Genomic DNA, 15465 nt, shown 5'->3' with positions numbered 1-15465 from the left:
GTCCTTTTATTTCAAAAATGAATTTAAGTCCAAAACCATACAAGAAAATGGTTTTCTTTGGGATTTCTCTTGCTGTCTGGCATGACAACAATTCATGAGCATTTTGTTATAGTATGTTAGGTGTAATGCATAAGGCACAATTACCTGACAGTGAAACATATAATAAACTAAGGGAAAAGGATCAGTTCAGTGAATATATTTGGAGAAAGGGCACAAAATAATTATTGGGTTAGGACAGAATTTTAATCTTTTGTCTAGTCTCTTCAGTTTTGTTTCAACCAAGTTTTACTGGCAGTTGTAGCAGCTTTTGGTTTTTGCTTCTAAAATATTAAATTATTCCTGGACCACACCAGTATTGAGAACAGTTAGAATCTGGCACATCCTCTTACTTTAGCAACTGCCATTGCACCATCTTGCACATAATTAGTTTTCTCGCATGCAGACGTCAATCTCATAGTACAGCAATACATATGTGAGAAATACCTGCTGAATCCTGAACAGCCCAATTAGTGCAGTTATTTTAGATTTTTTTCTACTTTTGAATGAAATAGGTAATTTTCAAAGCGTAATCTTGCTTGTGCTATGGTTATGTTGCTGTATGTCTTATGGCCAGTCAGTGTTCCACTGCTTTCTTCAGTTTACTTGTTTGAACTTGTGCATCTCTGGAGAGGTAGCTGTTTTTTTGAAAAATAAAATCGGGATCAAAATTCTGGAATTAGTACATTTTGTTTTGAGCAGGTCACTGATCTCTCCTCAATGAGAAGGTAAAGAGGTTCATCACCATAATTCTATTCGTTTTAAAATAGTGATGAAAAAGGATAGACCAGATCTAAAAGTTGACGTTCTAAATTGGAGAAAGGCCAATTTTGACGGTATCAGGCAAGAACTTTTGAAAGCTGATTGGAGGCAGATGTTCGCAGGTAAAGGGATGGCTGGAAAATGGGAAGCCTTCAGAAATGAGATAACAAGAATCCAGAGAAAGTATATCCCTGTCAGGGTGAAAGGGAAAGCTGGATGACTAAAGAAATTGAGGGTTTGGTTAAGAAAAAGAAGGAAGCATATGTCAGGTATAGACAGGACAGATCGAGTGAATCCTTAGAGTATAAAGAAAGTAGGAGTATATTTAAGAGGGAAATCAGGAGGGCAAAACGGGGACATAAGATAGCTTTGGCAAATAGAATTAAGGAGAATCCAAAGGTTTTTACAAATATATTCAGGACAAAAGGGTAACTAGGGAGAGAATAGGGCCCCTCAAAGATCAGCAAGGCGGCCTTTGTGTGGATCCACAGAAAATGGGGGAGGTACTAAATGAATATTTTGCATCAGTATTTACTGTGGAAAAGGATATGGAAGATATAGACTGTAGGGAAATATGTGGTGACATCTTGCAAAATGTCCAGATTACAGAGGAGGAAGTGTTGGATATCTTGAAATGGTTAAAAGTGGATAAATCCCCAGGACCTGATCAGGTGTACCCAAGAACTCTGTGGAAAGCTAGGGATTTCTGGGCCTCTTGCTGAGATATTTGTATCATCAATAGTTGCAGGTGAGGTGCTGGAAGACTGGAGGTTGGCAAACGTGGTTCCACTGTTTAAGAAGGGCGGTAAAGACAAGCCAGGGAACTATAGGCTGGTGGGCCTGACCTCAGTGGTGGGCGAGTTGTTGGAGGGAATCCTGAGGGGCAGGATGTATATGTATTTGGAAATGCAAGGACTGATTTGGGATAGTCAACATGGCTTTGTGCGAGGGAAATCATGTCTCACAAACTTGATTGAGTTTTGTGAAGAAGTAACAGAAGATTGATGAGGGCAGAGCAGTAGATGTGATCTATATGGATTTCAGTAAGGCGTTTGACAAGGTTCCCCATGGGAGACTGATTAGCAAGATTAGATCTCATGGAATACAGGGAGAACTAGCCATTTGGATTCAGAACTGGCTCAAAATTGGAGGTGTAGTGGACAGCGAAGAGGGTTACCTCAGATTACAACAGGATCTGGTCCAGATCAGCCAATGGGCTGAGAAGCGGCAGATGGAGTTTAATTCAGATAAATGCGAGGTTCTGCATTTTGGGAAAGCAAATCTTAGCAGGACTTATACACTTAATGGTAAGGTCCTAGGGAGTGTTGCTGAACAAAGAGACCTTGGAGTGCAGGTTCATAGCTTCTTGAAAGTGGAGTCGCAGACAGATAGGATAGTGAAGGCGGCGTTCGGTATGCTTTCCTTTATTAGTCAGAGTATTGAGTACAGGAGTTGTGAGGTCATGTTGCGGCTGTACAGGACATTGGTTAGGCCACTGTTGGAATATTGCGTGCAATTCTGGTCTCCTTCCTATCGGAAAGATGTTGTGAAACTTGAAAGGGTTCAGAAAAGATTTACAAGGATGTTGCCAGGGTTGGAGGATCTGAGCTACAGGGAGAGGCTGAACAGGCTGGGGCTGTTTTCCCTGGAGCGTCAGAGGCTGAGGGGTGACTTTATAGAGGTTTACAAAATTGTGAGGGGCATGGATAGGATAAATAGGCAAAGTCTTTTCCCTGGGGCCATGGAATCCAGAACGAGAGAGCATAGGTTTAGGGTGAGAGGGGAAAGATATAAAAGAGGTGTATGGAGCAATTCTTTCACGCAGAGTGTGATACGTGTATGGAATGAGCTGCCAGAGAAAGTGGTGGAGGCTGGTACAATTGGAACATTTAAGAGGCATTTGGATGGGTATATGAATAGGAAGAGTTTGGAGGGATATGGGCTGGGTGCTGGCAGGTGGGACTAGATTGGGTTGGGATATCTGGTCGGCATGAACGGGTTGGACCGAAGGGTCTGTTTCCATGCTGTACACCTCTATGACTCTGTCTTCCAAGCAGATGTAGCTATTTGATGGTCAGACTAATTGATGTGATCCAGTTTCTCATTGGCAGTCTGCTTGTTTACAATGAGACAGCTCGCACAATGGGAAGCTAATAGGCATAAGAAAGATAAATGGCTGAAGGCAGAGAGACTTGTATTTGTGAGCAAGGACAGACTGGGTAAGCGCTGCTATGGATGTGCAGTTCTGACTCTGTTTAAGTCTTAATTCAGAATGGTTCACGTAATAGTGGGGAATAACTTACATTAAGGGTGTGACATAAATATAAGTTGCTTCACAGGAACATTATAAAACAAGATGCTAAGCCTCACGAAGAAATACTGAGGCAAATGATCAAGTTTTGGTCAAATCATTTTGAAGATATCTTGTTGGGATGGAAAGGGTGGTACAGAGTTGGGGGAGAGGTGTAGAGAGAGAATTCCAGTGTTCAGAGCCTAGATATGACTGCCAATAATGGGGCAATTTAAATTGTGAACGCTCAGGATGCTAGAATTAGAGGTACACAGGTATCTTGGATGGTTGTTGAGCTGGAGGAGATTACAATGGTAAAAACGGTGAGAGCACTGGGATTTTCAGTCGATATTACCTGAACCCATCTAGGTCAGCTACCAGGAATGGAGATGGCTGTGAGTTAAGACACTGGCAGCAAATGTTTGGATTACTACCAATATTATGAAGGGCAGTAAATGGGAGAGCATTGGAATTGTTGAGTCTGGAGTTTACAAGTGAGGGTTTCTGCAGCAGATGAGCTGAGTTGGGTGAAGTCGCACAATGTTGCGGCGGTGAAAGTGAACAGTTTTCATGTTCGGAGGCATCAGTCAACTGTGGCACTGAGAGTGTGAACAGAATGGTATGATTTCAGCATATTACCAGGGTGTCGGGTGGAGTTGATCGTTATGGAACAGAGGGGAGTAGGGACTGAAAACAAATATCCTCCCTGTCTGCCCAACTCGCTTTGAATCTTTAAGAAGTTCTGCCAAATCTTTAACTAAATGTTTGGCCATTTGACCTGTTCTCCTCCTATGGTTTGGTCCTACTTTGTCTTATATCACTGTTGTGAAGAGGTTTGGAACTTCTATTATGTAAGTGGTGCTATATAAATGTAAGTTGATGAAAATCAAAATATTGGTACTTATTGTATGAAGTGTAGCTTGATTCCTTATCTATGTCCTTCACCTCCCTTTCACGCTCACCTAGTTGGTAATTTCACTGTGACTTTGTGCTGGTCACCGTCTCCCAGATGGGAAGGAGGGAGCCACACTAGCCGAAGACCAGTGCCTGATCATGCCGTTGTCACATACTTGTGAAACGAAAGATAGCTTTGCTAACTTAGTCTGGAATAAAGAATGTTATGTAAAGGGATCTCATGAAAGGAAAAGAAGAATGAGAAAGCAGTAACCGAGTGAAAGAAAAATTGCATGGTAACAGTAAATTAATTTATTCCCCTAGCCCCAGTAATTTTGTTCCTCTTGATTACATTCTTGTGTTGTACTGTTACTATTCCTGAATGGGCACTTTAGTTGATTGCAGAGTTTGCAATCCAAAACTTCAGATACTTTTAAAGCCAATGATGGGGAAGTGTGTGCATGTGAGCCAAGTCATGAATGCAAAAGCCAATCACAGTCCACTGAACTCATTCTATCTGGTTAATTCCTTGCTTTCAGGCCCCATTTATAAGCCCTCTGGATCAAATATCTTTCGCCCTTGTTTTCCATGATCTTATTAATGTTTTTTTTTTATCTTGACGAGAGCTTTCCTCTTTTTGATTACACCTCTTTCTGAGCTGTTTGGTGGCTTCTTTAATTAACTGCCCAAATGTTTGGAAATGTGGAATCATTTTCTGACCTTTGGAATTGAAATCTGTTCCGCCTGAAGAGTGCAGTCATTTTACAGAAGGAAAATGGGAACCAAGTTCCCTGTATGTCGTCCAAGGATGAAGGATTATTTTAGGAGCAAGCCAGGAGGCCTGTAGCTGGTTTCTGGGAGATGGAGTGCACAGCAGCTAACACTTCAACTCACTCACACATCAGCGTATTGGTAAACAGTAGTGTTAAAATCCAAAATTAAATTTGCATAAACTTTATGAAACTATATCCAACAAAGATATTGTGATGGAATTTTGATTTAGAACCACTCTTGCTGTTAGTTTGTTGCTACAACACCTTCAGTCTTTGCATATCCAAGGCATCATTCTGGAGCAGCTAACAGAACTGAGCACTATCACAAAGAATGTAGCTATTTAAAAATGAAGAAAAGAGCTATCAAAGATTCTTTGGCACTGTGATTATTAAGACACAAAAGTAGATTTCCCTTTTTCCAACTCAGTGATGCACTTAGAAGGAATGGATGGAAAAATTTGTGCAGTTTGTGTCTAATTTTGTGATTTTAAAGCTTTTACCCCAGTCAGTCACCCATGATTTCAAATCAAACTCTACTTTATCAAAGTGAACTGTGTTTTCAATTTTGGGGAATCTGATTTTTGCGGAGTTAGAATTTTGAAGCTTTGTAAAAGGGGTTTTTGAGCTTTTTAATTCCATAATTGGTATTGAGAAACAAAAACAAAGGCCCTCCACAACAGGAATCCAGCAACTGACCTCCATCTGATTGGCACTAGTCCAGTATTTCTGGTAATGTCCCTTTATATAGCTCCTAAAGAAAGAAGTTAAATGTGTATAATATCTGTCATGACTGCCCAAGACTGTTATGCCAATTAATTACTTTCGAGGAGTAGTCACTACTCTTTTTCCCAGTCATGTATAGAATACAAGTGTCACAAACAGTAAAGAGATAAGTGACCAGCTCATCTGTTTTGGTCATGATGATGATGGTGGTTGAGAAAAAAATTAGCCGGGACGCCAACAGAACTACCAATATTTTGTTCGTATCTTTCACCTGTATTTAACGCCCCAACTAAAAGTTGGTCTCTCTGACAGTGTAACACATTCTCAGTGGTGCACTGTAAGTATCAGCTTAGATTAGGTGCTCAAGTCTTGAATCCAATCTAGAATCAATCACCTTCTGTCTTTGGGTTGAGGCTTCTGTGAGAAATGATAATTTGTACTTTTCGAATTAGACTTGCGTTAGTTAGATTCTGTGGTAATGAATGAACTGTTTTGTCAGCTTTGTGTCTTGAAAGACTATTCATTGACTACAATTATTGTTTAACAGCATAATCTGGTCCAAGTTGCTGAGATTCAATATATCCTAGTTTATTAAATACAAATTGCGTGGCATGACATTGCTATCCTTAAGTGATAGGCACCCACTAAATGTGACTGAAAAGTTGGGGCTTGTCCAGTTTAGTACAACCATATCTTTAACAGTGTGATACATCTTAATTACTGCTAAACAACCACTCCAAGAATGAAAATGAACTTTTATAAGTATAGTCCTTTATCCCATTAGACTTTGATTATTGTCGGAGATAATAAGTAAAAGCTATTTTATCCTCAGTGCCAATTGTGCTCTTTTTTAAAAGCTTTATTTTGCTATCTGTGCATGATTTGTCATTCAATTAAATTATCCATCTTCCACTCACTCTGTTAGTCATTAATGAGTCATCAATCCGGTCAAGGAAAAACACAATTGCTTGCTCTTTTCATATAAGTGCCAGAACCACTTTGAAGGGTGCTATGTTATATACTTTGTAATACAGTAAGTTGCAGAATCCCACAGATAATCTCTGGCCAGGTTCAAGTGCAGTAAACATCTGTCATTCATTGAAAGCAAGGTTCCAGCCCATTTCTTCCTATTGAGGGCACGGAACGTCAATGAAGTCATGAAAAGAGTATTAAAGTTGCTTTGGATCATCTCAAAACTGGTTACTTTTCTTTTGAGCTTTGACCATCACAAATCTCATGCATGGACTTTTCAGAAAACTTGCAGAATTATTTGAAAAAACTTTGAATTGTTTGAAAAAAAACTCTTTCTGCATGTCAGAGGGAAATTGAGAAACCAATTTCTAAGGCGATCTCAGCTATCTGTAAGAATAATAGGATGGTTATGGTAGGGGATTTTAACTTTCCAAACATAGACTGGGACTGCCATAAGGGTTAAGGGTTTAGATGGAGAGGAATTTGTTAAGTTTGTGCAAGAAAATTTTCTGATTCAGTATATGGATGTACGTACTAGAGAATGTGCAAAACTTGACCTACTCTGGGGAAATAAGGCAGAGCAGGTGACTGAGGTGTCAGTGGGGGAGCACTTTGGGGCTGGTGACCATAATTCCATTAGATTCAAAATAATGATGGAAAAGGATAGACCAGATCTAAAAGTTGTAGTTCTAAATTGGAGAAAGGCCAATTTTGACGGTATTAGGCAAGAGCTTTCTATGCTGATTAGGGGCAGATGTTCGCAGGTAAAGGGACAGCTGGAAAATGGGAAGCCTTCAGAAATGAGATATTGTGAATCCAGAGAAAGTATATTCCTGTCAGGGTGAAAGGGAAGGCTGCTACGTATAGGGAATGCTGGATGACTAAAGAAATTGAGGGTTTGGTTAAGAAAAAGAAGGAAGCATATGTCAGGTATAGACAGGATAGATCGAGTGAATCCTTAGAAGAATATAAAGGCAGTAGGAGTATACTTAAGAGGGAAATCAGGAGGGCAAAAAGGGGACATGAAATAGCATTGGCAAATAGAATTAAGAAGAATCCAAAGGGTTTTTACAAATACCTAAAGGACAAAAGCGTAACTAAGGACAGAATAGGGCCCTTCAAAGATCAGCAAGGCGACCTTTATGTGGAGCCGCAGGAGATGGGGGAGATACTAAATGAGTGTTTTGCATCAGTATTTACTGTGGAAAAAGATATGGAAGATATAGACTGTAGGGAAATAGATGGTTACACCTTGAAAAATGTCCATATTACACAGGAGGAAATGCTGGATGTCTTGAAATGCATAAAGGTGAATAGATCCCCAGGATCTGATCAGGTGTACCCTAGAATTCTGTGGAAAGCTAGAGAAGTGATTACTGGGCCTCTTGCTAAGATATTTGTATCATCGATAGTCACAGGTGAGGTGCCGGAAGACTGGAGGTTGGCTACCGTGGTGCCACTGTTTTAAGAAGGGCGGTAAAGACAAGCTAGGGAACCATAGACCAGTGAGCCTGACCTCAGTGGTGGGCAAGTTGTTGGAGGGAATCCTGAGGGATAGGATGTACATGTATTTGGAAAGGCAAGGACTGATTAGAGATAGTCAACATGGCTTTGTGCGTGGGAAATCATGTCTCTCAAACTTGATTGAGTTTTTTGAAGAAGTAAGAAAGAGGATTGATGAGGACAGTGTGGTAGATGTGATCTATTTGGACTTCATTAAGGCATTCGACAAGGTTCCCCATGGGAGACTGGTTAGCAAGGTTAGATCTCACGGAATTCAGGGAGAACTAGCCATTTGAATACAGAATTGGCTCAAAGGTAGAAGACAGAGGGTGATGGTGGAGGGTTGTTTTTCAGACTGGAGGCCTGTGACCAGTGGAGTGTCACAAGGATCGGTGCTGGGTCCTCTACTTTTTGTCATTTATATAAATAATTTGGATGCGAGCATAAGAGGTACAGTTAGTAAGTTTGCAGATGACACCTAAATTGGAGGTGTAGTGGACAGCAAAGAGGGTTACATCAGATTACAACAGGATCTTGATCAGATGGGCCAGTCGGCTGAGAAGTGGCAGATGGAGTTTAATTCAGATAAATGCGAGGTGCTGCCTTTTTGGAAAGCAAATCTTAGCAGGACTTATACACTTAATGGTAAGGTCCTAGGGAGTGTTGCTGAACAAAGAGACATTGGAGTGCAGGTTCATAGCTCCTTGAAAGTGGAGTCGCAGGTAGATAGGATAGTGAAGGCGGCGTTTGGTATGCTTTCCTTTATTGGTCAGAGTATTGAGTACAGGAGTTGTGAGGTCATGTTGCGGCTGTACAGGACATTGGTTAGGCCACTGTCGGAATATTGCGTACAATTCTGGTCTCCATCCTATCGGAAAGATGTTGTGAAACTTGAAAGGGTTCAGAAAAGATTTACGAAGATGTTGCCAGGGTTGAAGGATTTGCGCTATAGGGAGAGACTGAACAGGTTGGGCTGTTTTCCCTGGAGCGTTGGAGGCTGAGGGGTGATCTTATAGAGGTTTACAAAATCATGAGGGTCGTGGATAGGATAAATAGACAAAGTCTTTTCCCTGGGGTCGGGGAGTCCAGAACTAGAGGGCACAGGTTTAAGGTGAGGGAAAAGATGTAAAAGAGACCCAAGGGGAAATTTTTCACGCAGAGGGTGGTACGTGTATGGAATAAGCTGCCAGAGGAAATGCTGGAGACTGGTACAATTGCAACATTTAAAGGACTTTTGGATGGGTATATGAAAAGGAAGGGTTTGGAGGGATATGGGCCAGGTGCTGTCAGGTGGGACTAGATTGGGTTGGAATATTGGTCAGCATGGACAGGTTGGACTTGAAGGGTCTGTTTCCATGCTGTACTATGACTCTATGTCACAATTCAGGATCATAGAAATCAATTGTGGTGACCAGCTGCTTCCAACTAAGATGAAAAGGCTCATGCTAACCTGCAGCACTCTAGGCAACAATCTATTTATTACAGTCGATTTGGTGAAATTATTTCTTATTTTGAAATGATTATGTTATACAAAATTGCATTGCACAATAACTTCTTTCAGTGCTAAGCAAATACAAATTAACTAAACAATCTTGTATGTGAACACTTCCACTTTTCCTGTGAATATTTTTAAAGCATTCAGCTCTATTTGCTCACAACTACGTAGGTATTTATAACCACAGTTTAGTGCAGCTAATTTATCTCTGTGAAGTGCTGTTTGGTATTTTTATTCCTAAGTGCATGAAGTGCCTTTGCATTCACGATCAACACGCATTGCAGTAATACTTTGTTATTCCTTTTCAGGAATTGGGAAAGTGAAACGGAAGCCAAGTATTCGTGACACTGCATCCAATGCAGATGTGGATGGTTACCCGGATAATGGAGAACGTCTGTATGATTTGAATGCTCCCGCTTATGTCAAATTCAACTACACAGCAGAGAGAGATGATGAGCTTTCTTTGGTTAAAGGAACAAAAGTTACCGTCATGGAAAAGTGCAGCGATGGCTGGTGGAGGGGTAGTTATAATGGACAAACTGGTTGGTTTCCATCAAATTATGTCATGGAGGATCCTGAGGGCACCACAGTCGAACCTGTGGGATCATTGACAGAAAGACTAGCAGTTGTGATCAATGCACACAATGCCAAAGTACTTCATGTTGTGCAGGCTCTATATCCATTTAGTTCTTCGAATGAAGAGGAGCTTAATTTTGAGAAGGGTGAAGTGATGGATGTTGTTGAGAAACCAGAAAATGATCCAGAATGGTGGAAATGTAGGAAGGCTGATGGGCAAGTGGGTCTGGTACCTAAGAACTACGTGAATATTGTGCAAACATCACCACCGGTCATTAGCCTTGGTCCAACACCACCCCGATGTGACTACATAGGAGCAGCAACCACTGGCAGGTTTGCTGGTAGCCCATGGTATTATGGAAAGATTACAAGGCATCAAGGAGAAGTGGCTCTGAATGAAAGAGGAGTTGATGGTGATTTCATAATTCGAGACAGCGAGTCCTCAGTAAGTCGTGGATTAACTATCTTAAAATTATGAGTTTGAGTTTTCAATTAACATCTTTACAGTATTCCAGTATTCTGAATGGAAAGTATGCTAATACATTACACCGTGCATTACTCTTAACTCTTTTAAATGCATGTAATGGAGAGGATAATGAGGCATTACTGTATTGTTGCACAAGCTCTTTAGATCCTCTTGAATAGATTGCTTCTAATGAGTTTAATGTGGAATAGCATCATTTTTGGTACACCCTGTGCTTCAATATCTGATTTTTATTTTGGCATTTCACCAGAAGTCTCCAGAACATGAGCAGAAACCTGATTTGGACATTTGCAACTAAAGGGTTCCTCCCTTTTCTACTCTGAGCATAGATTTTACGAACGATAAACCACTGATTCTTTGAGTCTTAGAGTCATAGAGATGTACAGGACAGAAACAGACCCTTTCGTCTAACGCCCAAACCAACCAGATATCCCAACCTAAATCAGTCCCATTTGTCAGCACTTGGCCCATATCCATCTTAAACCCTTCCTATTCATATGCCCATCCAGATATAATTTAAATGTTGTAATTATACTAGCCCCCAGCAGTTCCTCTGGCAGCTCATTCCGTTCACACACCAAACTCTTGCATGAAAACGTTGCCCATCAGATCTCTTTTAAGTCTTTCCCCTCTCACCCTCTGCCCTCTAGTTGTGGACTCCCCCACCCCAGAGAAAAGACCTTGTCTATTTATCCTATCCATGCCACTCCTAATTTTATAAACCTCTATCAGGTCACCCCTCAGCTTCTGATGCTCCAGGGAAAACAGCCCCAGCCTATTCAGCCATTCCCTATAGCTCAAATCCTCCAATCCTGGCAATGTCCTTGTTAATCTTTTCTGAACTCTCTCATGTTTCACAGCATCCTTCTGATAGGAGGGAGACCAGAATTGCACGCAATATTCCAAAAGTGGCCTAACCAATGTCCTGTACAGCCACATAATGACCTTCCAACTCCTATTCTCGATGCTGTGACCAATAAGGGAAAGCATACCAAACACCACCTTCAGTATCCAATACTACCTGCGACTCTACTTTGAAGGAACTATGAGCCTGCACGCCAAGGTCTCTTTGTTCAGCAACACTGCCCAGGACCATACCATTAAGTGTATAAGTCCTGCTCTGATTGTCCTTCCAAAGTGCAGCACCTCACATTTATCTCAATTAAACTTGAGTTTTTTCTTTTCTCTATGAATTGAACTATAGCATCAAAAATGTTTGCCAATCAAAATGTTAGCAATGTGGGGAGAGAAGCACAGCTTCTTTCTAATCTGGTATGTGAGTGACTGTGGGGTTAGAAATACCGAAATTTGCCCTAATTCGTTCTATCATTGTCTACAGATACTCAATGGTGTGCATGTATTATGTGACAGAGTTGGCACTTGGAGTGTATATATTTAAAAAGAAACCTAATCAGCTCTTATTTTCACTTCTTTCACAGCCCAATGACTTCTCTGTGTCTTTGAAAGCCCAAAACAAAAACAAACACTTCAAGGTACAGTTGAAGCAAGGTCTCTACTGCATTGGACAGCGCAAATTTGACAGTATGGAAGATTTAGTGGAACATTACAAAAAGGCTCCCATTTTCACAAGCGAACAGGGAGAGAAATTATTTTTAGTTAAACCTTTATCTTAATGCAACAAGTAAAGATCCACTGAAATGGATTCTTCTTGCAGGGAAAAAGAAACAATGGAAGCAAGGAAAATCATGGTTTTTATCAGACTTACTGGCAATAATGACCTAAAACAACAGATCTACTTAAGTTTTCAATTTTAACTACAGTTTGTGTCCCATTTGCATCGTAATGCTGTTTAATTTTGGATAACTCTTTCTTGTATGTAAAGATTTTGTGCCTTGCTTCTGTTGAGCTGCTCATTGTGAACACACTGCCTACAGTTACCTTTTTATCACCAATTTGGTCCATTTTGCCCAATAATCTTGAATCTTTTTATATTTCACTTACTATATACTCTATATATACATATATATATATATCACTTACTAAGTCTTACTACAGATCTTTGATTATCTCTGTGTTTTAGAACCTTGTTGACTAGCTCGTGATATGTGAGATGTGAAATTTTATGTATTGTGTGTTGGAATGTTCATTTGCTTTTTCTGACTTTCTTCTGTTATTCACCAGAGATATCGATCAACTATGATTTAATTTTGTTTGAACTTTTTTTTGGTAGAGGGTGAAAATTGCATCAGGATAAATGCTCTAGTGTGACAAAAGATGAGGACATACCAGATTTTGCCTTAAAGTCTTTCAAACCAAAGGCTATGTACAACTACTGTAATGTTTTATATATAAAGTTACAGTTTAATCACACTTTGGTAGGTCCTGCATTGGAATGTGACTTTAGTAATATCCTTTAACTTTTTTTTTTGTCTGTATTAACTTCAAGGTTGAAACATAACTGCTTTTAATTGATCTGTCCTGTTTGATCATCGTCTCCACTTATTGCTTGCTTTGTTATTGGTTCATATTAGGGATGCATCATTTATTGTGTCGATTAGCTTGTAATACAATTTTAAAGAATATCACCATTTAACAGATAATCTATAATCACTGATTTATATCAGAAGTACTCACGTCTTCTGCTTCATTTTATTTTATTTTGAAGCTCCAGTTCTGTGCCCAGAATGTTGGGCTCCATAATTGTTGACCTGGCATCCATAATGCATTTCGAACCTGGAATGCTGTGTAGGCCACTGACTCAGTATGATGTACATGCTGAATAATGTAGAGGAACTTCTGTTTTATTGTCAGGAGAGAGGGGCAAGAGAAACAAATTCAAAGGTAGCCAATTACTCAGACGTGAATGTGACAACACATAGTTTGTGTACTACAGAGATCAGTTTATAGTATCAATAGAAAAGCTGTGTCTGAGTTACCAGAATTTTAAATGATATTATTTATCTTTTAATTTATACTTAAAGTCCATGCCATGGTTTCAGATTCATTCAAAAAGATGGTGTGTATTTTACTGTTATTAAGATATCAATTGTACCAGGAATTATACAAGAGAATCGAGTTGCAAAATGTCGTACTTTGTCTTGTGTAACTTAAAGACCAGAGATCAGAACCTTGTTGGAAATACAGATGCAAAGAACCTATAAAACAGCAATGTGCTGACACTAATGTCCTATCCTGCTCTCCAGTGATCTGGTACCAAGAAGGTTATAAGAGACCTGTAATGAATGATGCTTAAAGATAGCATATTTTTATATATTGAAGTTTAGATAATGTAACAGTTTCTGAACCCTGGTCTTTTGATGTTCAATATAGTTGTAAACCTATCGAAAAAGTTGTTGAGTATATAGTGGCGCTTGGAAAGCTATACTCAGTCATTCTCATGTTATTTCTAATCCACTATTTTGTTACTGAAATTACTTAATCATATGTGTATATCGTTTTATTTTTCAAGGGTAACTGTTAAACTATAAAATACTGTGAAGTCAAATTATGTTTTGCTGTCCTTAGTGCAGCAGATGTCCTACTTGCTTTTAGAAACTTATAATTTCCAAGTACAGTTGTGTTTAATTATTGCAAAACTCAATAAAGTTTCTAAGTCATCTTCTCCTAATGTTTATTTTGTTGCTCCTGAACAGTTTTTTCCTGAATCATAAATAAAATGTTTTAATTCTACCATTTTATTAATGCCATCTTTTTTGTTACAGGGCAAAAAGACATTTCACTAATCATACAAAGATAGATCACTGCTGAATGCTGAACAAAAGCTTGATTTAGTTGACTCAAAATAGTCCAAAATTCCAGAGTTGATGAAATATGAAATGAGTGGTGAGGTTTCAGTGTAATGCTAACTGTCATTTTGCTTCCAAGAAGCCAGAGAAAGCGCTTTTTTTTTTCAGTAACCTTTGATTTGATTTATTACTGTTACATGCACAGAAATACAGCAAAAAGTATTGTTTTGTGTGCTCTTCAGGCTTGAGTTCTATGCATTAGTACATCAGAGTAGTTGAACAATATAGTGTTACAGCTACAGAGAAGGCGCAGAGAAAGATCAACTCTAACATACGAGAGGTCCTTTCAAAAGTTTGATGACAGCTGGGACAAAACTATTCTTGAATTTGTTGGTGCATGTTTTCAAATATGTGTATCTTCGGTCCAGTGGAAGAGAATATAACTGGGATGGGAGAGGTCTTTGGCTGCTTTCCTGAGGCAGCAGAAGTACAGATGGAGATTATGGAAGGAAGGCTGGTTTTCATGGTGGATTGGACTGTTCACAACTCTGTAATTTTCTTGCAGTCTCGGGCAGAGCAGTTGCTATACCAAGCTAAGATGCATTTGGATAGGATGCTTTCCATGGTATATCGATAAAAATTAATAAGAGTCCTCGTGGACATGCCAAACTTTAGCCTTCTGAGGAAGTGGAGGCTGTGGTGATTGTAAAAAGGTCAACAAAATGGACCTCATAGAATATGCGTTCCCTGATTGGGACTGTTAATCTGGTCCAATCAAGGAGCCCTGGCTGACAGATATAAATAGAAGTGTCAGAGGTTCTGTTCAATCAGAGAGCTGGCTTTGAAGAAGCTGGATCAGTGTCAAGGACTTTCCACATGCAAATAAAGGGTGACTTGGTGTTGGGATATTGGCCTCTGTGGAGTTACTTCAGAGGTGTTGGTGTACTATCTTGACCGTAGCTTGGATGGGTCAGGACAAATTGATGATATTTACACCTAGGAATTTGAAGTTCTAGGACATCTCCACCTCAGCACCATTCATACAGACAGGGACATACCTTCCACTCCACTTCCTGAAATCTATGACAATTCCTTTGTTTTGTTGACATTAAGGGAGTGATTGTTGTCTTTACACCATGCAACTAAGCTCCCTATCTCTATCCTATTTTCTGTCTCGTCATTACTTAAGATCCACAATGGTGTCATCAGCAAATGTAAATGGAGTTAGAGCTGAATTTGGCCATACGGTT

The 15465-nt window shown here is 39.7% G+C and overlaps 1 protein-coding gene across 3 annotated transcripts in view; it reads left to right on the top strand.

The window, feature by feature from the left end:
• The window catches only part of LOC122555801 (SH2/SH3 adapter protein NCK1-like), a 219547-nt gene extending 205460 nt beyond the window's left edge, over positions 1–14087 (top strand). For all 3 annotated transcript variants that reach the window (XM_043701943.2, XM_043701944.2, XM_043701945.2), the window contains 2 exons: positions 9757–10469; positions 11948–14087. In XM_043701943.2, coding sequence (XP_043557878.1) covers positions 9757–10469; positions 11948–12142 — 908 coding nt within the window. In that variant the 3' untranslated portion in view covers positions 12143–14087. The remainder of the gene's footprint in view (positions 1–9756; positions 10470–11947) is intronic.
• Positions 14088–15465: the final 1378 nt, after the last annotated feature.

The sequence above is a fragment of the Chiloscyllium plagiosum genome, unplaced genomic scaffold (assembly GCF_037043375.1).
Source record: "Chiloscyllium plagiosum isolate Xiang-an unplaced genomic scaffold, Cpla_swu_hap1 HiC_scaffold_13, whole genome shotgun sequence".
Lineage (NCBI taxonomy): Eukaryota > Metazoa > Chordata > Chondrichthyes > Orectolobiformes > Hemiscylliidae > Chiloscyllium > Chiloscyllium plagiosum.
This window is presented reverse-complemented; position numbering and strand designations above follow the sequence as displayed.